We start from the raw sequence: 23,857 nt of genomic DNA on the forward strand, positions 1-23,857 counted from the left end.
TAAACAAGGCCCCGGGGGGGGTTGAGGCAAATAACTAGTTAAGGGTTACAGGGAAGCCTGTGGAAGGAAAGAGTTGTTATTAAATGACATTACACCATAGGCATCACCTAAGGACAATTGCACTGACGCAGCAGCCTTTCACAATTATTCTTACGTTAAAAGTCCAGTTTATAGATCCACAGTCTCAAAAAGAAAAGAAAAATTGAAGTGAAAGTGAAGTGACAATGGCAGAGTCATCCAGGTTAGCTGGCAAATTTAAAAATGGTGTAAGGCATTAATTAGGAATGAGATCAGTTATCTTCCTCCCAAGATATATAATGCGAGAGGATAGGGGTCTCTAGCGTGATACAAGTTAACCCTTCTATATTTCTTTGTAGTTTGCCAGGTGGGGGGTACAGCCGTTAGGTAAGCAGAGACAAGATGAGGTATGCAGTAGTAAGTGTATCTGGGATATATATCCTTGGGTAGGGAGCGGGTATGTATAACTAAAAGAAAGCACCTGAGGCAAAGAGGGGATTGTCTCTTTTAATCTCTCCCCACTGTGTGATCCAGGCCTCTGTAGGGCCCCCTGTGGTGAGCGTAGTTGAGCTCTGATAAGGGGATGTGTGGGTATACGGTGCTTTGATCACAGTGCACAGGGAGGGCCAAGAGAGAGTCCAGATGCAGGACAGAGACAGTCTAAGGTGCGGGAGAGAATAGGATTTTTGCTGTAACAGGTATGTGGGAGCTGAGGCCTGTAATACAAAGGAGCGGCCACTCTGGTGCACAGAACAAGATTCGGGTAAACTAAAAGCTCCTTACCCTATCTGGAAGCTGGTCGGACCTGCAGCGTAGGCTCAGCAGAGAAGAGCTCTCCCTCCTGTTACTGTCAGACACCGGTTGCTGCGGGTGAGAGGGGCCCTCTGGACCCAAGATGGCGGATATTCGCGCCCTTTTTCTCCTTCCCCTCTGGATGATGAGCGAGGGGTCTAATAAGGGCAGGGATCTTCGGCCTGTCCAGCAAGATCTCTCGTGTTAGTAACTGTAAGCAGGGAGTGTGAGGTGAGTGCTCCAGAAGTGTTGAGGCCTCCCGGCACTTCCGAGCAGGACGCTCGAGTAGAGGATAGGCTCCCGAGATGAGGCGGCACCTCCGGAGCGGTGACGAGCAGGCACTAGCAGCGGCAGGTAGGGGAAGGCAGCGCACCCCAGCAGACCCTCCGGAGTGGAGCCCCAACCCTCCGGAGTAATGGGTGCAGCTGCAGACTGGAGAGGGAGAGGAGTCCGGGGTTCGCTGGAACCGGTCTTCACCGTCTGGGCGGCAACAGTTAGGTGCAGGCTGCAGGAGGGAGAAAAGTGGTCCTAGATTGAAGTGGTGGGACCCGGAGTGGAGATAAAAAAGGCCTGTTCCTTCCTCAGCTGTAGAGGGCCCAACACCCAGCTCAGTAGTTGCTCCGCTCCTGGGAGACTTCTGTTTAGATGCACATTTTCACAACCGCCATATACACAGCGTGTATAACAGGGCAGCACTATCGGCGTGTCTTTTCCTCTTATTTTATAATTTTTTTAATAGTAAATTATAAGATATGATGAAAATAATGGTATCCTTGGAAAGTCCATTTAATGGCGAGAAAAACGGTATATAATATGTGTGGGTACAGTAAATGAGTAAGAGGAAAATTACAGCTAAACACAAACACCGCAGAAATGTAAAAATAGCCTTGGTCCCAAACGGTCAACAAATGGAAAAGTGCTCTGGTCACAAAGGGGTTAAGCAAAAAATATGTTTTCTTATATTGAAATGACAATTATATAGTTCCTGCCCCTCACTTGATTTAAGAACTAGGCTTTATCTTTTATTTTCCATATAAAAATTGATAATGTAGTCATTTAAGAGCAAAACTACACTAAAATGATATACCAGATTTAAAAACGAAATAAATAAATTATATTACAGATTTCAATAAAAAATAAATCGCCAGGGTGTTGAAGTTTACATTATGTATGTGAAATTTCTGCAAAAAAAAAAAAAAGTTTCCATTTATTTGTAGAGAAAGGGAGGTGCTGTGTTAACCAGTGGATTAGAAAAGTATGCGTTATGTAAAGCTGATAACTTTTATAGCTAACTAACCGGTTTCCCATCTTCACAATATACAGCAGCAATGGAAACTAGGCCTTGGTTGGCTATCAAAGTTATTGCCGCCTCTACATGACTGCTGTTCTTTTTTTTTTTAATTTATATTTATTTTTGCAAAATAATGTATTCATCTTTTAACGCTGATTGTTGTAAGAAAAAATATTTAGGAAAATGTAGAAAAACACATTATGCATATGTAGAAGTTCTTGGTTGCTAGGGAACAGGAACCCTAGCAGCCAACTTTATCAGCTATAAAGGAAGTCTGAGATCTAGACCCAGCAGCCATTTTATTATCGTTTCAGATTATAAGAAAAAAATAACAACTGCGCCTGACCTTATGTACATTGCACAGCTAAATATTAGAATATACACATTTTAAAGGAACATGAAACCCGCATGTTTTCTTTCATAATTCAGAGAGAACATGCAATTTTAAACAACTTAAAATTTACTTCTATCTAATTTGTTTTGTTCACTTGATATCTTTGTTGAAAAGCATACCTAGGTAGGCTCAGGAGCTGCTGATTGGTGGCTGCACATATATGCCTCAACTTATTGGCTCACCTGCGTTGCTAGGCACGGCCCTAGTCCAATCTTGAGTTTGTCAAAAGGGGGAGGTTGCAGGACGCCTTAAAAGGTAGGACGTTCCATGCCGTCCTTCGGGGTTAAAGCCCAGCACTGTTTGGATGGCATGGAACGCATAAACAGACATTTAAAGCTATCATTTTGTCAAAATCTGCATTTTTCAGGTTTAAATCACAAGAAAAGCAGGCAAAATAAAAATGAAAGTGCAATGAATGTGCTTGTAACTGTGCTTAAAGAATCATTGTATTGGAAATTCAGTTTTGAGTATAATTCCCTTAGAGGTACATGAAAGACAAAATCCAATTTGATACTATTTACTTTGTTTGCATAGTATTCTTTGTTAAATGGAATACCTAGGTAGGCAGCGTGCACATTTCTGAAGAATTATATGGCAGCAGTTTTGCAGTAATGCTTTTGAGCATTAGATGGCAGCAGTTTTGTAAAATGTCTAACTGTTAAAAGCATTGTTGTTAAACTAATGCCCTATAGTGCTCCAGACAAGTACATGCTCCTGAGTCTACCTACCTGCTTTTCAACAAAGGATACCAAAAAGGACTAAGTAAATTTGGTAATAGAAGTAACTGGAATTTGTTTTAATTGTACACTAAGGACTAGATTACAAGTGGAGCGGGTATATAAGAGGCGATAAAAAAACGGCTATTACCAGACCTCTGGTTAATATTTTTAATTGTGTCCCAATTGTCCCCAAAATACAGTGTGTAGTGCTTTTTTTAAAATAAAAAATAGCATTTTTTTATTAAAATAAATAAATAACTGCACTATGCAGTATTTTGGGGCATAAGTTGGTGGGAGTGGGGTGTTAGAAAAAAAAAAAAGGCACTAAAAAGTGTCTTTACATTTGCGGTCTATGGGAACTTTGTGTTCCTAGTAAGTATATATGTATATGGTTATATACGTATATATATTTATGTGTTTATACAATACATTTATATACTGTATATAAGCATATACATATATATTTACACTTTGGTGGCCCTCGCCGCACAACTTCGCTAGTTCTCATGCCGTGTCTGACAGCATGAGAAAGAAACTCCCATTGGAGTCTATGGAAGCGCGCTCTCATGAGTGCAATGCTTCCGTGCAATGCGAACACGATGTCGCTTTGCATTGCACCTAACTCGTAATACCAACGCACATTTGCGTGCACTGGTATTACAAATTGGAACGTAAATATCGCTTTAGCAAAAGCGATATTTTGCGCTCCACTTATAATCTGGCCCTAAATCTGAATCGGGAAAGAACATTTTTAGGGTTCTTGTCTCTTTAATCTTTAAAGTAAACTTGGAACTTCCTTGCTTTTATGTAAGAACTGTGTCAGTAATGTAAGTATTTGCTTTGTATAATTTAAAGGAAACATTTTTTCCAAACTAATTAAAATTTCCCCTGAAAAATCTTATAAATATTACACAGCAAAATACTTTTAAAGGGGTATTAAACGCCTCTTATTTTTGCGTAACAATTGTGCTTTGCCCCATGCTCAAAGCACTACCGAGCTCTTCATACTGCTGCAAATCTCATAAACCAGCTATTTAATTTGCAGCATTTGCAGGTTACATTTTATTTGTTTTTGATCTCTCTAGGGAGTAGGGAACAAAGTGTTTACACAAAAGCAAGAGGTATCATTTTTTGAGGTAGTAAATTTTCATGATTCCAATAGAGCATGTAATTTTAAGACACTTTTAAATCCACTTCTTTTTTCAAATGTCCTTTGTTCTCTTGGTATCCCTTATTGAAAAATAATACACACATATCCTACACTAGTGGAAGCTGCTGCTAATTGGTGCCTGCACACATTTGTCTCTTGTGATTGGTTGACTAGATGTGTTCATCTTGCTGCCAGTAGTGCAATGCTGTTTCTTCTGCAAATGATAACAAGAGAACAAAGTCAATTTGATAATGGAAGTAAATTGGAAAGTTGTTTAAAATTGTATGTTCTATCCAAATCATGAAAGAAAATGTTGGGGTTTCCTGACCCTTTAATTTTAATAGAATCTGCACAGTAACAATTTCAGCTGTAGGGCTTTCTTGGACTGCTGATGATAAAAAAATTATCTTTTTTAATGGTCAGGAATTACCCAGTGGTCTGCCTTTAATGGATGTAATTAATTTATCAAAAGCTTAGGCCCCAACACTTTTTTGATCTCTTGAATAAAAGTGCATTGTTTGGCAAGTGCATTAAAACTTTGTATCCCACAGTGCAGAGATTACTGCAGGGCTCAAAATTTCCACTAGCCGTTGGTGAGTAGAAATTGAACTGCGGCAAATAGTAAAAGATAGCGAGTGAATGTTAAATCAACATTTACTCACTATTGAAGGCTGGGTGTGTAGGTGCAGCAATGAAATACTGCTATAAACATGGTTTGAAGGGCCGTTAATGGTGGATCACAGTTGTGTCTGTGTAGAGGCACTGAGAAGTAGCACAGTCAACGTGGAGAGGCATTATTAACAGGAGTGTAACTTATGTGAGATAAGTAGCTGTATAAAATGAGGAGATAGGAGGCCATATGATAATAGAGAAGGCTGATTGGTTGTCAGAACCAATTAAGTAGCATCTTTGAATCTAGGTGGAAGAGCTTTGGATCTGTATACATACTATTTGAGCCACACAGGTAGATTTTGAGGAGCTATTGAGAACTTTCCAAACATGTTTTCTTTGAGAAATCCTAGTCAGGTTGCAAAGTAGGGGAATGTGTTTAAGACATTCAATTAAAGAAATATTGTGCAGAAATAAGAAATGCTCTGTCTGTACCAGGGATAGGCACGGACCAAGGCTGTGGCGGACATTTTCCAAGGTACAGACCTTAGTGAAGGACACCAAGGTACATTTCAATTTAAAAAGCAACAAAAACCACTCTCTTTACTGAGAGGGTAGTGGATGCATGGTGGAATATCATCCAGCAGAAGTGGCAGCGAAGGGCAGTACACAAAAAGTGCTGCCCTGTACTATTCTTTATTACAGACACCAATTAACTAGTCATGGCAGTTTTTTATAATCCCTCCCTCACTGGATAGCCCCCCCCCCCCGCAGCACACCAATGATCAGAGGCGTAACTAGAAACCACAGGGCCCAGGTGCAAGAATCTAACACATTTAACACAGAAAAAAAATGTGAATCAAATTACATGTCTACAAAAGGAGGTACCCTGTGCCCACAGTCTGTGAGATGGTCTGACCCCCCATTACTGTATATAGTGACACTGTTTAACCCTCCAGTACTGTATATAGTGAGTCTGTAATCTGCCGGTGAGATGGCTGGCCTTACCCTACCTGCTAATGGAGAACTAGAGCAAAGTCCAGCACACAGGTGCTATCCTGCAAAGTCACAATGACCTGCTTCCAAGGTCAGGATAGTGATACCAAAAAAACAGAGAGTAGTGACAGCAAAGATATTTATTAGTGAGACTTACCCTACCTGCTCCAGTACTTTATAAAGTGACCATAGTAGTCTGTGACATGGTCCAGCCCCCCGTACTGTATATAGTGGTACTGTATAGACTGACACTGTTTACCCCCCGCCCCCCCCATGCTGTAGTAACAAGGTCTGTAATTTGCTGGTTCCACAAACATACACACATACATGCATGCATAAATACACACACAGTCACATACATACACACACACACACACACACACACACACACACACAAAGACCAATGGGTAAAACAGAAACACTAACCCCTGTAGTTAGAGACACTAGTGAAGCATCATGTCACACTCATATGATATCAGTGCAGGCAGTGGCAGGTCAACGATTTTTATTGTAAAAAAAAATAAAAATGTTTTTTTTTATGCTGGGCCCCCACCCTTGGGGGCCCAGTCGCAATTGCGACCTCTGCGTGCCCTGTAGTTTTGCCCCTGCCAATGATCCATACAGCATGGGCAGCACTTTTCATGTACTGCACATCAGCACGTAGAAATAAAATATGTATCTGTGGTGAAGCAGGATTGAGTTCAAACAATTCGTGGAACAACAACCAACTCACTATGGTATGATGTATCCACACGGAAAGAGGTGCGCCTCTGTTATGCTACTCTCTAAAAAATAAATAAAGATAGAAATAAGGGGAACTCTATAATCCCCAAAAACTCCAAAAATAAAATATTGTAAATAATTAGTATATATAAAACAATATATAAAATATAAATAGGAAGTCCTATTTTTGGGATATTGGTGGAAAAGGATTAAGTCAAATTAAACCATGTAATGCATATATACACCAAATAGAATAAAACTTTCTATAATTCTTAAAGTAGTCCTTAAGTAATAACCTGTTACGAAAAAAAGTCCAACCAAAGTCCATAAATGTACAAACAACTTGGTGTGGTGATCTTGATGAAACAAACAAACATCAGATAATCCCCATCGAGTAGCTGTTCTCTCCATATAATAAAAAATAGATATAGCAAGTCCTGTAAGACAAAAGAGGTAGAGGCGCTCTTGGTGCAGACAACCCTATAACAGTGTGAAGTGGCACTTGTGTTGATGATAGGAGCAATACTCACAAGTGTAAATGCACAAGCAGTGCAATATCTGATAAGCCGAAGCTTCAGAGCCGCTCGGCTGACTCAAAACTGTCCGGTATGGTGTATGGATACAATGTAGGTCCTCGGTACTTCCGATGTGGCAATACCTAAAATACACAAAGAAAGGAAAGCGCCCTTGGTGCAGAAAAAAAACGGTACTGTGGGACACAGCAACAAGGAGCAATAGAATTATACTCACAAAGGAGATTGCACAACCAGTGCAATATCAGACAAGCCGAAGCTTCAGAGCCGTTCGGCTGACTCTCGAGGCAGAACAGCTTTTCCGAAAAAGGGATCTCAAGCGGGCAGCTGCTAATCCACACTAATATAAGCCGCTATTTAGGAATACAGACTTTCTTAGTCAAAATACAGAGCGGTTCATATACGATCAGTCCCAATAAGGTGTATAGATGAAATGATATGATTGTAGGCAAGGTAGAACAAATAAAATCACATTTATTAAAAACGTTAAAAGATTACTTTGCAACGCGTTTCTCGGCTTAGTTGCCGTTTCATCAGGCTACATGAAACGGCACCTAAGCCGAGAAACGCGTTGCAAACTAATCTTTTAACGTTTTTAATAAATGTGATTTTATTTGTTCTACCTTGCCTACAATCATATCATTTCATCTATACACCTTATTGGGACTGATCGTATATGAACCGCTCTGTATTTTGACTAAGAAAGTCTGTATTCCTAAATAGCGGCTTATATTAGTGTGGATTAGCAGCTGCCCGCTTGCGATCCCTTTTTCTGAAAAGCTGTTCTGCCTCGAGAGTCAGCCGAACGGCTCTGAAGCTTCGGCTTGTCTGATATTGCACTGGTTGTGCAATCTCCTTTGTGAGTATAATTCTATTGCTCCTTGTTGCTGTGTCCCACAGTACCGTTTTTTTCTGCACCAAGGGAGCTTTCCTTTCTTTGTGTATTTTAGGTATTGCCACATCGGAAGTACCGAGGACTTACATTGTATCCATACACCATACACCAGACCGGACAGTTTTGAGTCAGCCGAGCGGCTCTGAAGCTTCGGCTTATCAGATATTGCACTGCTTGTGCATTTACACTTGTGAGTATTGCTCCTATCATCAACACAAGTGCCACTTCACACTGTTATAGGGTTGTCTGCACCAAGAGCGCCTCTACCTCTTTTGTCTTACAGGACTTGCTATATCTAGGATTGAGTTCAAGCAGGGCAGAATTGTTACCAGCTCTCCTAGATCTATTCCCTGCAGAGAGCCTTTTTTAACCCTTTACTCTCCCCTGGGTGGTCTCATCATGCAGACCCCCTGGCTGCTAAGACATTCACTGGGAGTCCCAGTACAAACAGCATGCTCTTTAAACTGGCTGCTCTGACTCTCATTATTTTCAGACGGTATCATGTGTTCCAGCAGCAGGAGCCTCCAGGATTCTATTTAAACAGGGGTCCCAAACTCCACCAATCCTAGGAGCCCTCTAGGAATGGGGGGAGTCTGAGAACCCTGTTTAAATAGAATCCTGGAGGCTCCTGCTGCTGGGACACATGATACCGTCTGAAAATAATGAGAGTCAGAGCAGCCAGTTTAAAGAGGCTGCCGGGGGGCTCTGCAATCATCATGGTTGGTTACTTACTTGGTTAAAAGGACACTCAGGTTAAATTAAATTTGCATGATTTAGATACAGCATGTAATTTTAAACAACTTTCCAATTTACTTCCATTAAAAAAAATGTGCACACTCTTTTATATTTACAATTTTTGAGTCACCAGATCCTACTGAGCATGTGCAAGAATTCACAGACTATACGTATATGCATTTGTGATTGGCTGATTGCTATCACATGGTACAAGGGGAGTGGAAATATAAATAATTTTGAAATTTGTTATAAAAAAATCTACTACTCATTTGAAGTTCAGACTAAGTGCTATTGCATTGTCTTGTTATCTTGCATTTGTTGATTATGCAAATCTAATGTGTTGACTGGTCCTGGTTTCTCAGAGTAGGCAGTGGTCTGCTACTGCTACACGAGACACCAGCACCAGGCTGCCGCACAGATCAAGGAATTGATACGGGTCACGACTCACGGGTGGTTAACACAGGCTGCACTGCAGGCAGCTTGCTTCTTCCCACTCTCTCACTCACTTTCCCGCTACTGAGCTGTGTCACGCGGGTGGCCCCAGCCCCACAAAATTCTGCATATGTTAAGGAGGAGTCAGGACCAGCATTCATCTGTCCTACTCCTCCCTCCCCGCCGCAAAACAGGTGGCAGACACTGCAAGGGCCAGTCACGGACACCAGTGTCTGTGTACGGACACCTTGCCTATCCCTGGTCTGTACCCATAGAACAATTGCTTTTTAGTAGAGATCTCCCTTAAAGAAATAATGTTTCAGGAAAACAATTGTATTCAAAGTAACTGCAGTGATACCTTTTCTTCTACCCCACTGCCACTACCTCTTGACTACATAGCTTTTCTATAGTAAATACTGCAGTATTGACAAAATCAGTATAGGTTGCAGTTTCTACAGGCAAACTCTATTTCAAATGATTGTCCTCTTTATCAAGCTAAAGGACTCCCATGTTTAGTTGTCCAGGTTACTATCCGTGCAACATTTTTTAAAAAAAGGCAAATTGTACACTAAACAGATTTGTTTCATGTCTCTGCTGCCTTAGATTGAACCTGCCTTGGTTTACTCATAAAAATGGCCAACAAATGTATATATTTTTAGTAATAGTAATAAAAGCACTTAATTTTTTATGGTTTAAAATAAAAAAAAAATATAAAAAATGACTGCACATTAAGGCATTTCACAATGGCTAAACATATGCAAAGAGTCGTGTAGAAGTGGGTGAGGTGTGGACAGGTGGTGGGTGGGATCTGTGGCGAGTAATATTTTGTCCTAGCATCTAGCTTTGGACTTGACATTTGGAGTACTATATACAATCATCTTTCTTACATCTCAAGAAATTTCTTGGTCCTTTTAAGAAAATAAGGTGGCCATAAAGAATTAGTAAATTTGGGTAAATGATTTTCCTTGGTCATTTCGGTTGATTTGAAGCTAAGCATAGACTGCTCTCTTTCTGATCTGTTTCCCTTCAGACTTATAATTATTATTGGGTCAGTTATAAAAACTCTGTTATTTGTCTTACTCTTTATAGTTATATTATTGTATGAACTACAATTTAGTTTTGTACAAAACTTCATTAAAAGGTATATATGAATTTCTTTATTGGCTTTTCTTTGCAGGCACAATAGAAATCATAAAGGCTGAGGAACAAAAAAGCCCAACCGCAGCTGCAGCTATGTTCGTAGAGAAATTACTGGAGCTGGATGCAGATGGATGGTACCAAGGATTTATCGATGCATTAAGTGCGGCAGGTCTGTTAGCACAGCAATGTTTTATTGTCACAACAGTTGTTTTATTATTGTATAAAATGTACATATGAGAGAGTCAGAAACTAAACTTGTAAGTGCTACTTTTACCAGAGTCCCATGTTTATCTATAGATTTGTTTATCCTACCATGTCCCTGTCAGGGATGGATTAAAGTAGGAGCTATTGGAGCTGCAGTTCCAGGCCCATTTCTCCAAATAGGCCCATAGCTCTATGGTTATTTATTGTTTTAATATGCTGGTAAAAATGGGGCCACACTAAGGGCTAGATTACACGTGGAGCACTACTTAGCGCTCTCACATTAAAGGGACAGTATACACCAATTTTCAATTAACTGCATGTAATAGGCACTACTATAAAAAATAATATGCACAGATACTGATATAAAAAGCCAGTGTAAAACCTTTTAAAAACTTACCAAGAAGCTCCCAATTTAACACTGTTAGTGAGATAAGCCTGGGACACCCACTGAAAGGGGCTGATAGCAGAATCTCCTCCCACCCCTTCCCTGCATATGAAAACACCCATTATACAAACAGAAGCAGTCTAAAGTCTTTAGACATCAGTATGCATCTAAAACTTTGGGGCTTGGCTGGAGTCTGAAAATAAGCACAATGTTATTTAAAAATAAGCAAAACTATACATTTTTACAAAAACACACCCAGACGGGCTATATAAATGGATCATATATATTTATGCAAAGAAAGTTCTAGTGTATAATGTCCCTTTAACTTTGCTAGACGAAGGCTTTTTGCGCACCTCAGGTAGCATGCGTATTACAAGTTAAAAGTAAAAAGTTTCTGCATGAGCACTAACCCGATGTGCGGAATAATCCTGAACTTCAATTATTGAGACTGTGTTACTGTATTCCCCCAAAGACTTCAATGGAGCGATATTGCTCCATTTTCTAAAATGGACTAACCCGACATGATAATATTTCACATTTCAATGTTATTCTCATAGAAGAATATGTTCTGATAATTATAAATAGAGTTTATATATCTGATGGTTTTTAGGTAAAATATATATCTATACATATATATATATATATACTGTATATATAATTAGAACATTTCCCCCTAGGTGAAGAACATTAAGATTTGAAATATTTACAGTGAATAAACAGTATAACGCTTTATTAAATAAAAATATTGCATAAATATGACATGACATGTTTTCAGCTATTTGACTGCAAAGGGTTTAAATACACACACCCACACACATATATATATATATATATATATATATATATATATATATATACACACAGTATCTCACAAAAGTGAGTACACCCCTCACATTTTTGTAAATATTTTATTATATATTTTCTTATGTGACAACACTGAAGAAATGACACTTTGCTACAATGTAAAGTAGTGAGTGTACAGCCTGTATAACAGTGTAAATTTGCTGTCCCCTCAAAATAACTCAACACACAGCCATTAATGTCTAAACCGTTGGCAACAAAAGTGAGTATACTCCCAAGTGGAAATGTCCAAATTGGGTCCAAAGTGTCAATATTTTGTGTGGCCACCATTATTTTTCAGCACTGCCTTAACCCTCTTGGGCATAGAGTTCACCAGAGCTTCACAGGTTGTCACTGGAGTCCTTTTCCACTCCTCCATGACGACATCACAAAGCTGGTGGATGTTGGAGACCTTGCGCTCCCCCACCTTTCGTTTGAGGATGCCCCACAGGTGCTCAATAGGGTTTAGGTCTGGCGATATGCTTTGCCAGTCCATCACCTTTACCCTCAGCTTCTTTAGCAAGACAGTGGACGTCTTGAAGGTGTGTTTATGGTCGTTATCATGTTGGAATACTGCCCTGCGGCCCAGTCTACGAAGGGAGTGGATCATGCTCTGCTTCAGTATGTCACATTACATGTTGGCATTCATGGTTCCCTCATTGAACTGTAGCTCCCCAGTGCCAGCAGCACTCATGCAGGCCTAGACCATGACACTCCCACCACCATGCTTGACTGTAGGAAAGACACACTTGTCTTTGTACTCCTCACCTTGTTGCCACCACACAGGCTTGACACCATCTGAACCAAATAAGTTTATCTTGGTCTCATCAGACCACAGGACATGGTTCCAGTAATCCATGTCCTTAGTCTGCTTGTCTTCAGCAAACTGTTTGCAGGCTTTCTTGTGAAGCAGAGGCTTCCTTCTGGGATGGCAGCCATGCAGACCAATTTGATGAAGTGTGTGGCGTATGGTCTGAGCACTGACAGGCTGACCGACCACCCCTTCAACCTCTGCAGCAATGCTGGCAGCACTCATACGTCTATTTTCCAAAGACAACCTCTGGATATGACGCTGAGCACGTGCACTCAACTTCTTTGGTTGGATCCCTTTTAAATATATCGCCCAGATATATATGGGAGTGTCATGGCACTTTCGCTCATTAGGTCCAAGGTGGCGAGAAAGCAGCAAAGTAATAATGCAAGAGCAAGGTGCAGTTCTGCACAAGGAAATAGTATTGTGTTCGCTGCTCACTCGCTCGCAACTAAAACAGGCAGACAGGTTCCCAAGTCTAAAACTTTGTCCGTTAATCCCTAAGTACATGGTGCCTTATGTGTTTATCCCCCACAAAGGGGTTAAACGCATGGTTAAAGTTGGCTCTAGAGTATCAATATACTTCTGAGACCTAGCTATACCCATCTGGTGAGCTAGTGACAGGAGGCATATGTACATAGCCACCAATCACTAGCTAGTATAATATATAACATAATATCTACTCTTTATATAGTGCCTTTCTCCCAGTGGGACTCAAAGTGCTTGATCTTGGAATTAACCAAATCAGCAGCTGAATAGTAATAGTTGTTATTATTACCCAATTTAATGGTACTGATTTTATCGACCTCGGAAGGATGAAGGGCTGAGTCGGCCCTGCCGGGATTTGAACCTGTGACCTTTGGATCTTTGAACAGGCTTTTGGAGTGAGGGCATTTTACCAACTGAGCTATCTCACTGGCTGTAGTCCAATATATAATAGAAAGAAAATAAGAAAAAATTATTGGCATCATTTTTATTAAGGAATGGTCTTTGCTAATCTTTGCACTACCTGTACATGTGCTTACCATGTTAGCCAACTCCATAGCTAAAGGTACTTGCAATTGAACCTATTTCTGCTGTTATATTTTGTATGTAAATACCACAGTTCCAACTTAAATATGTAAAAAAAAACAAAAAAACAGTGTCTTAAAGGGACATAAAAGTAAATTGTATTCTGTTTTAACCCTTTGAGTGCTAATGACGGCTCTGAGCCGTCACAGAGTTTCTCACTCTGGTGCTAATGACGGCTCAGAGCCGTCATGAGCACTCTCCCACCTTGAGGGAGATCTGGGGGCTCCTTACTGCTGCTACCCCGGCGATTGTGCCTCTAGAGTGACAGGCATCGCCAGGGCTTCATGTGATGCGCAGTGACGTCACGCACAATTACGTGATGACGTCACCGCGCAAATTTATTTATACTTAACAATGTTAAAGGGACACTGTACCCAAAAATTTTCTTTCGTGATTCAGATTGAGCATGAAATTTTAAGCAACTTTCTAATTTACTCCTATTATCAAATTTTCTTCATTCTCTTGGTATCTTTATTTGAAATGCAAGAATGTAAGTTTAGATGCCGGCCCATTTTTGGTGAACAATTGGGTTGTCCTTGCTGATTGGTGGATAAATCTATCCACCAATAAAAAAGTGCTGTCCAGAGTACTGAAACAAAAAAAAAGCTTAGATGCCTTCTTTTTCAAATAATGATCGCAAGAGAACGAAGAAAAATTGATAATAGGAGTAAATTAGAAAGTTGCTTAAAATTGCATGCTCTTTCTGAATTACAAAAGAAAAAAATTGGGTACAGTGTCCCTTTAAGTATAGGAGGAGGGGGCATGCTGCTTAGAAGCCAGTATTTCAGGCATCTAAGCAGCTACAGACCCCCAAGACCCACTGTCGGAAAGGTAATCACCTAACCTTTCCAACAGTGTAAGTCTTGGGGGGTCTGTAAAAAAAAAATAAAAAGTAAAAAAAAAACAATTTAAAAAAAAAATAAAATAAAAAGAAAATATTAGCACCCAGGTGGGAAATGGCTGAGCAGCTAAAGGGTTAATACACTTTGCAATATTAAGTGTATTAATTAAGACTGGCATCATACTCATTGCAGATCTCTAGCAGTCCAGAGCGCATGAGCACCAAACTGCACCTGTCTAGGCATTGAGTATGTACACATGGAACGCACTTTATATAGAAAAGAGTATTGACATAACAAATGCGCTGCACAGCTACAGCATATATTTACATTTTATGATTTTCATGATTCAGCTATAGCATGCAATTTTAAATCATTTTCCAATTCACTTCTGGTATAAAATTTGCTTTGAATTCTTGGTATCCTTTTGTTGAAAAGCATCTAGTTAAACTTAGGAGCATGCATGTGTCCGGAGCACTATATGGCAGCAGTTTTGCAAGTTAAAGGGACACTCAAGTCAAAATTAAACTTTCATGATTCAGTATGCAACTTTCCAATTTACTTCCATTAACAAAATCTGCACAGTCTTTTTATATTTATACTTTTTGAGTCACCAGCTCCTACTGAGCATGTGCAAGAATTCACAGACTATAAAGAATATACGTATATGGATTTGTGATTGGCTGATGGCTGTCACATGATACAGGGGGAGGGGAAACAGACATAACTATTGTCAGAATTTTTTTACTATTCATTTGAAGTTCAGACTAAGTGCTTTGCATTGTTTTTTTTGTCATGCATGTGTTTATTGTGCAAATCTACTGTATTTACTGCTCCTTTAAGTTTAGCTATGTTATACTTTTGCAGGAGCACTATATAGCAGCAGTATTGCCTGCCAGGGCTGATCCTCAACAAAGAATACCGTGAGAACAAAACAGATTGGATAATAGAAGTAAATTAAAAACTTATTTAAAATTGTATGCTCTGCCCGAATCAAAGAATACATTTTTATTCATGTGAATACATTTTAGTTTTAAGTGGAAACATTTTTTGCAGTACACTTGTATTAGCAAATGTGCTTCTAATAAAAGCATTAAAGGGACACTGTACCCAAATTTTTTCTTTTGTGATTCAGATAGAGCATGCAATTTGAAGCAACTTTCTAATGTACTCCTATTATCAAATTTTCTTCATTCTCTTGGTATGTTTATTTGAAAAGCAAGAATTTAAGTTTAGATGCCGGCCCATTTTTGGTGAACAACCTGGGTTGTCCTTGCTGATTGGGCAGCACCAATAAACAATTGCTGTCCATGGTTCTGAACCACATATTTGCTGGCTCCTCAGCTTAGATGCCTTCTTTTTCAAATAAAGATATCAAGAGAACGAAGAAAAATTGATAATAGAAGTAAATTAGAAAGTTGCTTAAAATTGCATGCTCTATCTGAATCACAAAAGAAAAAAAATGGGTACAGTGTCCCTTTAACTGTTTCAGTGATCGCTTTCCCTCTGTTGGTAGTGGCTTATATAACACTGATGATGACACAAATTGAGTCGTGCACATATGTACAAATTCAGCTTCCTATTAAATTATTAGCACCACAGGGGGGCGTAAAGTTTCTGACACAGATAAGGGACCAAACACTGACACAAAGTACTGAACTTTGCTAATTCTTGTTCTGCTCCTTATCAGGATATACTGGGCTGTATGAAGCACTTGGAAAATCAGACTTCAGCGATATTGAAAAACTGACCGTAGCGCAACAGCATCTGAGTATAATTAACAGTACAGTTAAAAACATAATTATCGTAGAAGAATTTGTGAATCACTTCAACGATTGTCTTCTGCGCAGAGAAATAGAGGAGATTAGAACGGTAATATTCCAATACAATTAAATGAATCGTAACAATTTTGTATAATGTATAGCAAATGTATTTTTACATGACCGGTATAACAAATACAGTGGCTTAATTCAGAGCTTCTTAAACTGTTTTTACCTGGGGCCTCTTTTTATATTAGAAAGTTTTTTGTGACTTCCATGTTGGTTAAGACTTTTTGGCCCCGATGATGAAAAAGACTATCACACCCGCAATAAATGGCTTTTTTGCTTTGCCAGTCTTGCAATCTGTGTGCCTGGAGATATTTTATAAAAAAAAAGTAGACTGGCTATGTCTGTCCCAACAAGTGGCAATGTGACTTCCATAGGAGGCAATAGGAATCTCTGCTTGATAAAAAATTTGCCGCATCACTAGTGATCTTGGCAGTGTGGGGGGTCAAAGCATATTTACACAACATATACTGCCCTATATTAATAGCATGTTTGTTACAGTGTAGCTGCAATATTAGACGTAAAACACATTCAGTACAGTGAAAACATATAGCGGCAAAACAAATATGATATTTAAAAAAGCAATCACTTCCTAAACACACATTTCACATAGCGCAAAGCTGGAAAAACAAACACTTTAGTAAAACAAAAAAGCCGTAGCTACTGTCTTCTATAGGATATTAATAATTCTTGTTCCTAAAAAGAAAAGAACGCGTCAAAAGTTACACACTTTTATTTAAATAAGGAAAATACTTTAAATAAATATTATAGTATTTAACAGTGTGTATATATATATATATATATATATATACACACAACACAATGTATACACATGTACAATATACTCACAATCCCCCAGCTCCTATAGGTTTTTATTATTCATGTCCTAGTTTCAGCATATCTAAACAGGCTTAATAGCTGCTGATTGGTGGCTGCACATGGATGCCTTGTGTGATTGGCTCATCCACGAGCACTGGTATTTCTTTAACAAAGGATTTCTGAAGAATGAAGCAAAGTAGATAATAGAAATAAATTGGAATGGTGTTTAAAATTGTATTCTCTATTTTGGGTTTCATGTCCCTTTAACTCACCCATAGATACACACAGATACACACATAATATACATATACAGCCTAGGTCTTCCATGACATTAATGTTTCCTTTATGGACAAGGTTGATATTTAGACAAACACAATGAACATTTGAAGAACAAGAGGACGTGAACATCAGCCTCCTGTTCCTTTCTGCCTAATTGCTTGACTGTTGTTTTTTGGTTAGTAATTGCAACTTAGCCTGTGACCCTTCCTGCTCTCCAATCTCCCTGTGCACAGTACATTATCAAATCATGTGTTTGTAAGATCTAACAGAGGGAAATGTGAAGAATTGAAAAAAAAAAGGTAAATGTTGTAGCTGTCCCGCATTTTTCAGCATAGACCCCCACCTGCTGCTCTTTCTCCTATTAAAATTATCACTTAGCCATGTCCTGGAAATCTCTAACTCCACCAACATAATGTCACCAACCTCCATACCATACCTCATTATGCCACACTGGGTCACTGTAAATCCAACTTCACATCTCCTGGCTAATCTTCCTGCTAACAAATTAGTTTAGAGGTTTTGAATCAGACAATTCTTCAGTAAGGTGACCAGACTTCCCAGACCCAAATTCAGGACACCTCATACAGGCACGTGAAAGCAGGTAATGGGGCAGCAGAATAGAATCCAGGGAAGTTTATGTGTTTCATTTGCACTAGACAAAAAAGTCAAATACGTATATTAGCAAGAACAGAAGGTGAAACATACATATTGTGTGCTAGGAAAGCAGCAGAAATAAATAACTTCACACTTGTCAGATATTCAGGATGGGCGTAGAAACACTGCTCAGATATTCAGGACGGGTGTAGAAACACCACTCAGATATTCAGGACGGGTGTAGAAACACCACTCAGATATTCAGGACGGGTGTAGAAACACCACTCAGATATTCAGGACGGGTGTAGAAACACCACTCAGATATTCAGGACGGGGGTAGAAACACCACTCAGTATTCCAGCACGGGCGTAGAAACACCGCTCAGATATTAAGGACAGGCGTAGAAAACACTGCTCAGTATTCCAGCATGGGCGTAGAAACACCGCTCAGCTATTCAGGACAGGTGTAGAAAACACTGCTCAGTATTCCAGCACAGGCGTAGAAACACCGCTCAGATATTCAGGGCGGGCGTAGAAACACTGCTCAGATATTCAGGACGGGTGTAGAAACACCACTCAGATATTCAGGACGGGGGTAGAAACACCACTCAGTATTCCAGCACGGGCGTAGAAACACTGCTCAGATATTCAGGACGGACGTAGAAACACCACTCAGATATTCAGGACGGGTGTAGAAACACCACTCAGATATTCAGGACGGGGTAGAAACACCACTCAGTATTCCAGCACGGGCGTAGAAACACCGCTCAGATATTAAGGCCAGGCGTAGAAAACACTGCTCAGTATTCCAGCACGGGCGTAGAAACACTGCTCAGATATTCAGGACGGCATAGAAACACCACTCAGTATTCCAGCATGGGCGTAGAAACACCGCTCAGCTATTCAGGACAGGTGTAGAAAACACTGCTCAGTATTCCAGCACAGGCATAGAAACACCGCTCAGATATTCAGGGCGGGCGTAGAAACACCGCTCAGATATTCAGGACAGGTGTAGAAAACACTGCTCAGTATTCCAGCACAGGCGTAGAAACACTGCTCAGATATTCAGGGCGGGCATAGAAACACCGCTCAGATATTCAGGGCGGGGGCATAGAAACACCACTCAGTATTCCAGCACGGGCGTAGAAACACCGTTCAGATATTCAGGATGGACGCAGGAATGCTGCTCAGATTTTTTTTACCCGCTGCATTAACCACTGCAACCTGCTTCTGCTGTCATCCGTCAATATAATATGTCTGATGGTGCATGGCCAGCTCCCAGAAGCCTCAGGTCTCTGTGGCTCTCCCAGGCCCAAGAAAATCTGTGGCAATCTGCTTAATTATATGTAAAAAAAAAAAAAAAAAAGATTTTCAGAACTGTACTGCACTTATCGAATTCAACACCTAAAGGAACTTGATAAAGTGGGAAACTGGCCTTTTTTACATATTTGCGAGCATTCCATGATGATTTGGAATAATAATTCTATTATGTTGCACATGCACAATATGTTTTGAAATGGCCAGGTGGCAATTTGGATGCATATAAGTATATATGGTCTAGATTTATAAAACCTATATGCATCACCATTGTATAGTCTGTTGGTAGTGGGAGGACACAGATTAAAAGATGTACTGTATATGTATTTAATAGCTAAATATATGATATCTCATATGAGATCAGTAAGAAATGCAAGATAATGGAAATCAGCATCGCAACATATAGAAATGGCATTTAGCAATTGTTTTCTTAAAATGTTTCTTTTAATGAGATGCTTTAATTATCGTATTTGTAAATGACAGTACTTACGTCATTTTAAAGGGATTTTTGTCAGCAGTTGCGTCATAGCGATCAGGATTTAACTGCCTTCTTGTATGTTGCAGACCGAGATCTTTGGCACTGTTTTTATTTAAAGTCATAAAAATCATGGTTTGAATAACCGTGATTTACAGTATGTAGAACCTCATGTCCCATTGTCTTACAGTAACAGGAATACAGCAGAGACAAACCTCATTCTGTACAGTAAGGTTTGGAACTTTTGGTGATATTTTAACCCCTTCACACAGTCCAACGTATATACTTTGGCTACCGTACCGCACCACTTATATATACGTCGTTGCTTCAGTTACAGCCGAGATCTGGAGCTCCTGAAGCTTCAGGCATCTGCCGCATATGGAGCCGAGCATGATCAGTGCTCTGCCTCCATATGAGGGCAGATGCCTGATAGTTACAAACGGTGACACTGTGTGTGTCACCGTCTGTAATGATCTTCTGCTGGAGCTGGCGGGAAGGGTGGGCAGCCCAGCAGGGAGGCGGCAGAGAGCGTGAGGAAGTGGGAGGGGCCCTACGCTACAGAAAATATATATATTTTGTTTTATTATAGGTACTGGCAGACAGCTGTCAGTACCTAAGATGGCTCCTAACAGTTAGAGGGAGAGGTTTAGAGAGCTGTTTGGGGGGGATCAGGGAGGTTGAGGGATCCTACACTGGAGAAATATAAAAAAAAAAAATCTATAAAATAAAGAAGCCTTTTTTCATACTGGCAGACTGTCTACCAGTACCTAAGATGGGGGTTACCAGTGGGGGTGGGGGAGGGAAGAGAGCAGTTTGAGAGGGATCAGGTAGGGATCAGAGGGAGGGGAGTGTCAGGTAGGAGGCTAATCTCTACAATAAAGTTAACATTAAAGGGATAGTCAACCCAAAAAATAAGCTTTATAATTAATGCAGTGCAGTTTACATATTTTGTATGTGTGTGTGTCTGCGTGTTTTTGTGTGTGTCTGCGTGTTTTTGTGTGTGTGTGCCTGAGTGTTTTTTGTGTGTGTGCCTGAGTGTTTTTGTGTGTGTGTGTCTGAGTGTCTTTGTGTGTGTGTCTGAGTGTGTTTTTATGTGTCTGAGTGTTTGTATGTGTGTGTGCCTGTGTGTGTCTGCTTTCTGTCCATTGGAGAAGTTTGCATTTTCTATGAAATCCTCTTCTTGCAGTAAAAAAAAAAACATTACTGGGGGGTGACACCATAACTTACCGCACCGGATGACACCAACCCTAGTGACGCCACTGGAACTCGATACATATGGGGGGTTACATCATGTTTTTCCTACTTGAAGCACCAGTGACTGTAATCTAGTAATTGTGCAGAACAAAACACACACATGATATGGCAGACACAAGACCACTGGCGATATTTGCCCACAAGTACTTATACACGAACCAACATTAATTAATATACATTCACTCCTACCAAAAATAACAGAAATGTATTAACTGAATAGCTTCCTATCTTAGCTGTGTGATATTGATAATAACACATCTGTGTTGCAAATTGGGAGGGGTAGAAGAGCAATATAAGTGAATCTTAGCATTATCCTTTCCAATAACTTTACATTATGCCTCAATGTGCCACACAGAAAGGGCTCTGTAAAGTCTTAAATAACAAAAAGTGAGTTTTATTCCCAGTCAGGAAGACTTTACAGAGCCCTTTCTGTGGTAAGTCTTTTTACTTGCAAAATATATTGACATCAAAATTGGGCTACAGTTTGCTGTACAAATCGTTAAATACATTATCTACATAAGTTATATTATTTTGTGGGTTGACTGTCCCTTTAACCTTTTAAGATACCTAATTAACCCCTTCACTGCTGGTAATAATAGAAGTGTGGTGTGCAGCCTTCTAATTACCAAAAAGCAATGGCAAAGCCATATATGTCTGCTATTTCTGAACAAAGGGGATCCCAGAGAAACTTTAACAAAAATTTGTACCATGATTGCACAAGCAGTATGTAAATAATTTTGAGAGATAACCAAAGTTTGTGGGAAAATAAGTACCAAATTTTTTATTTGATGGCATTTGGTGGTGAAATGGTAGCATGAAATATAAAAAAATTGGCCTAGATCAATACCTTGGGTTGTCTACTAAATATAGATTTGATAGGTAAATAAAAAAAAACAAGGCTCTATTTTCTGTTTAAATGGAGTGATAGCAAAAATTCTAAAAATGCTCTGATCTTTTGGGTAAGTTTTTGTCTGGAACTTAGTCCTGGTAGTGAAAGAGTTAAACATAATTTAACAGTTTCACAAGATGAACTGTATAAGAACTGTTATATTATCTTTTATAATATGATTATAAGTTGCAGCCACTTTTCTTAATGTCCCGCAGTGCTCTTCTTTAATTTTAAGATAAAAAATGCAATTATCTCAGTTAATCTGCCCCATATATATTGCTAAACTTTGTATAAACCCTTAAACTTTACTAAAGAATTTAAAGGGAAAGTCTACTCCAAACTTTTTTTTGTTTATAAAGATAGATAATCCCTTTATTACCCATTCCCTAGTTTTGCATAATTAACATTGTTATATTAACATACTTTTTACCTCTGTGATTATCTTGTATCTAATCCTCTGCAGACTGCCCCCTTATTTCAGGGTTATTTATTTATTATCTATTGACTTGCATTTTAGCCAGTTAGTGCTGTGTCATACACAACTCCCAGGAGAGAGTACAAGGTTATCTATATTGCTCACATGAATTAGCAGTGTCTTGTTGTGAAAAACTAATAAAAAAGCATGTGATAAGAGACTGTTTGTAGTGGCTTAGAAACAGGCAGACATTTAGAGGTTGTGCAATGCTGCGGAATGGGTATCTTTTTAAACAACAACAATTTTGGTGTAGACTGTCCCTTTAAGGTAAATTAAATGTTTTTTTGCATATTTCTCCATAATGTTTCAAGCTCTGTGTAACGAAACATCCAAGGTAACAATTGTAGCTGTACAATACCAAATACAAACCAGATGTCACCAACCCACTACATAGGGGCCTATCTATCAAGCTCCGTATGGTGCTTGATGCCCCGTGTTTCTGGCGAGCCTGCAGGCTCGCCAGAAACAGCAGTTATGAAGCAGCGGTCAAAAAGACCGCTGCTCCATAACCTGTCCGCCTGCTCTGAGCAGGCGGACAGACACCCCCCTGCTGGCGGCCCATTGGCCGCGAGTCTGCAGGGGGCGGTGTTGCACCAGCAGCTCTTGTGAGCTGCTGGTGCAATGCTGAATACGGCGAGCGTATTGCTCGCCGTATTCAGCGAGGTCTGGCAGACCTGATCCGCACTGTCGGATCAGGTCCGCCACACTTTCTTAAATAGGGGCCATGGAATAAGAAAATACATCAGCATAGTGGCCAAAATGTGAAAAGTTTCCCAAGGACACATTAGGACAGAACAATAGAGTTTGCAAGATATGAGAGTATTGGCTAATACCACCAATATTTACATAGATCTACTACAAAACACCCAATCTAAATTGTACACAATATGTGCAAAATATTAAATATTGCATTTTCAGTCTAACCTGTAAGCTACAGGAGTAGATGCCAGCTAACTAAATTAGAATATTAGATATTATTTTCTTATTATGCTGTAGACTTAGATGCCACAATATGTAAAGCCATATATTTATAAAACCAACAGATAACTCAAACCTGATTCCAACTGTTCCATACCCAAATCTCAGGCCATGTTTTTACAAAATGGGACAGACACAACGGACAATTATAGCATGGAATAGGAGCTGAAAATCAGGACTATCCCAGGAAAATTGGGATAATTTGGCAAGTATGCTTCAAGGGATAGCAAACACCTTGTAACTACAAGAAATTTCTGTTCTGTTGTTATAGAATAACATATCAACCAACGTAGTTAAAACAAATTAACATCTTGTATGCTGCAATTGGTTTTCAATAGCCAGACTCTACCCAGCCCTTGCCTTACTTGGGGGAGC

The 23,857-nt window shown here is 39.6% G+C and overlaps 1 protein-coding gene across 1 annotated transcript in view; it reads left to right on the plus strand.

The window, feature by feature from the left end:
- The window catches only part of RIGI (RNA sensor RIG-I), a 149,645-nt gene that overhangs the window by 15,194 nt on the left and 110,594 nt on the right, over window positions 1-23,857 (plus strand). The window contains exons 3-4 of the mRNA XM_053702627.1: window positions 10,465-10,596; window positions 16,268-16,449. Coding sequence (XP_053558602.1) covers window positions 10,465-10,596; window positions 16,268-16,449 — 314 coding nt within the window. The remainder of the gene's footprint in view (window positions 1-10,464; window positions 10,597-16,267; window positions 16,450-23,857) is intronic.

The sequence above is a fragment of the Bombina bombina genome, chromosome 2, assembly GCF_027579735.1.
Source record: "Bombina bombina isolate aBomBom1 chromosome 2, aBomBom1.pri, whole genome shotgun sequence".
NCBI lineage: Eukaryota > Metazoa > Chordata > Amphibia > Anura > Bombinatoridae > Bombina > Bombina bombina.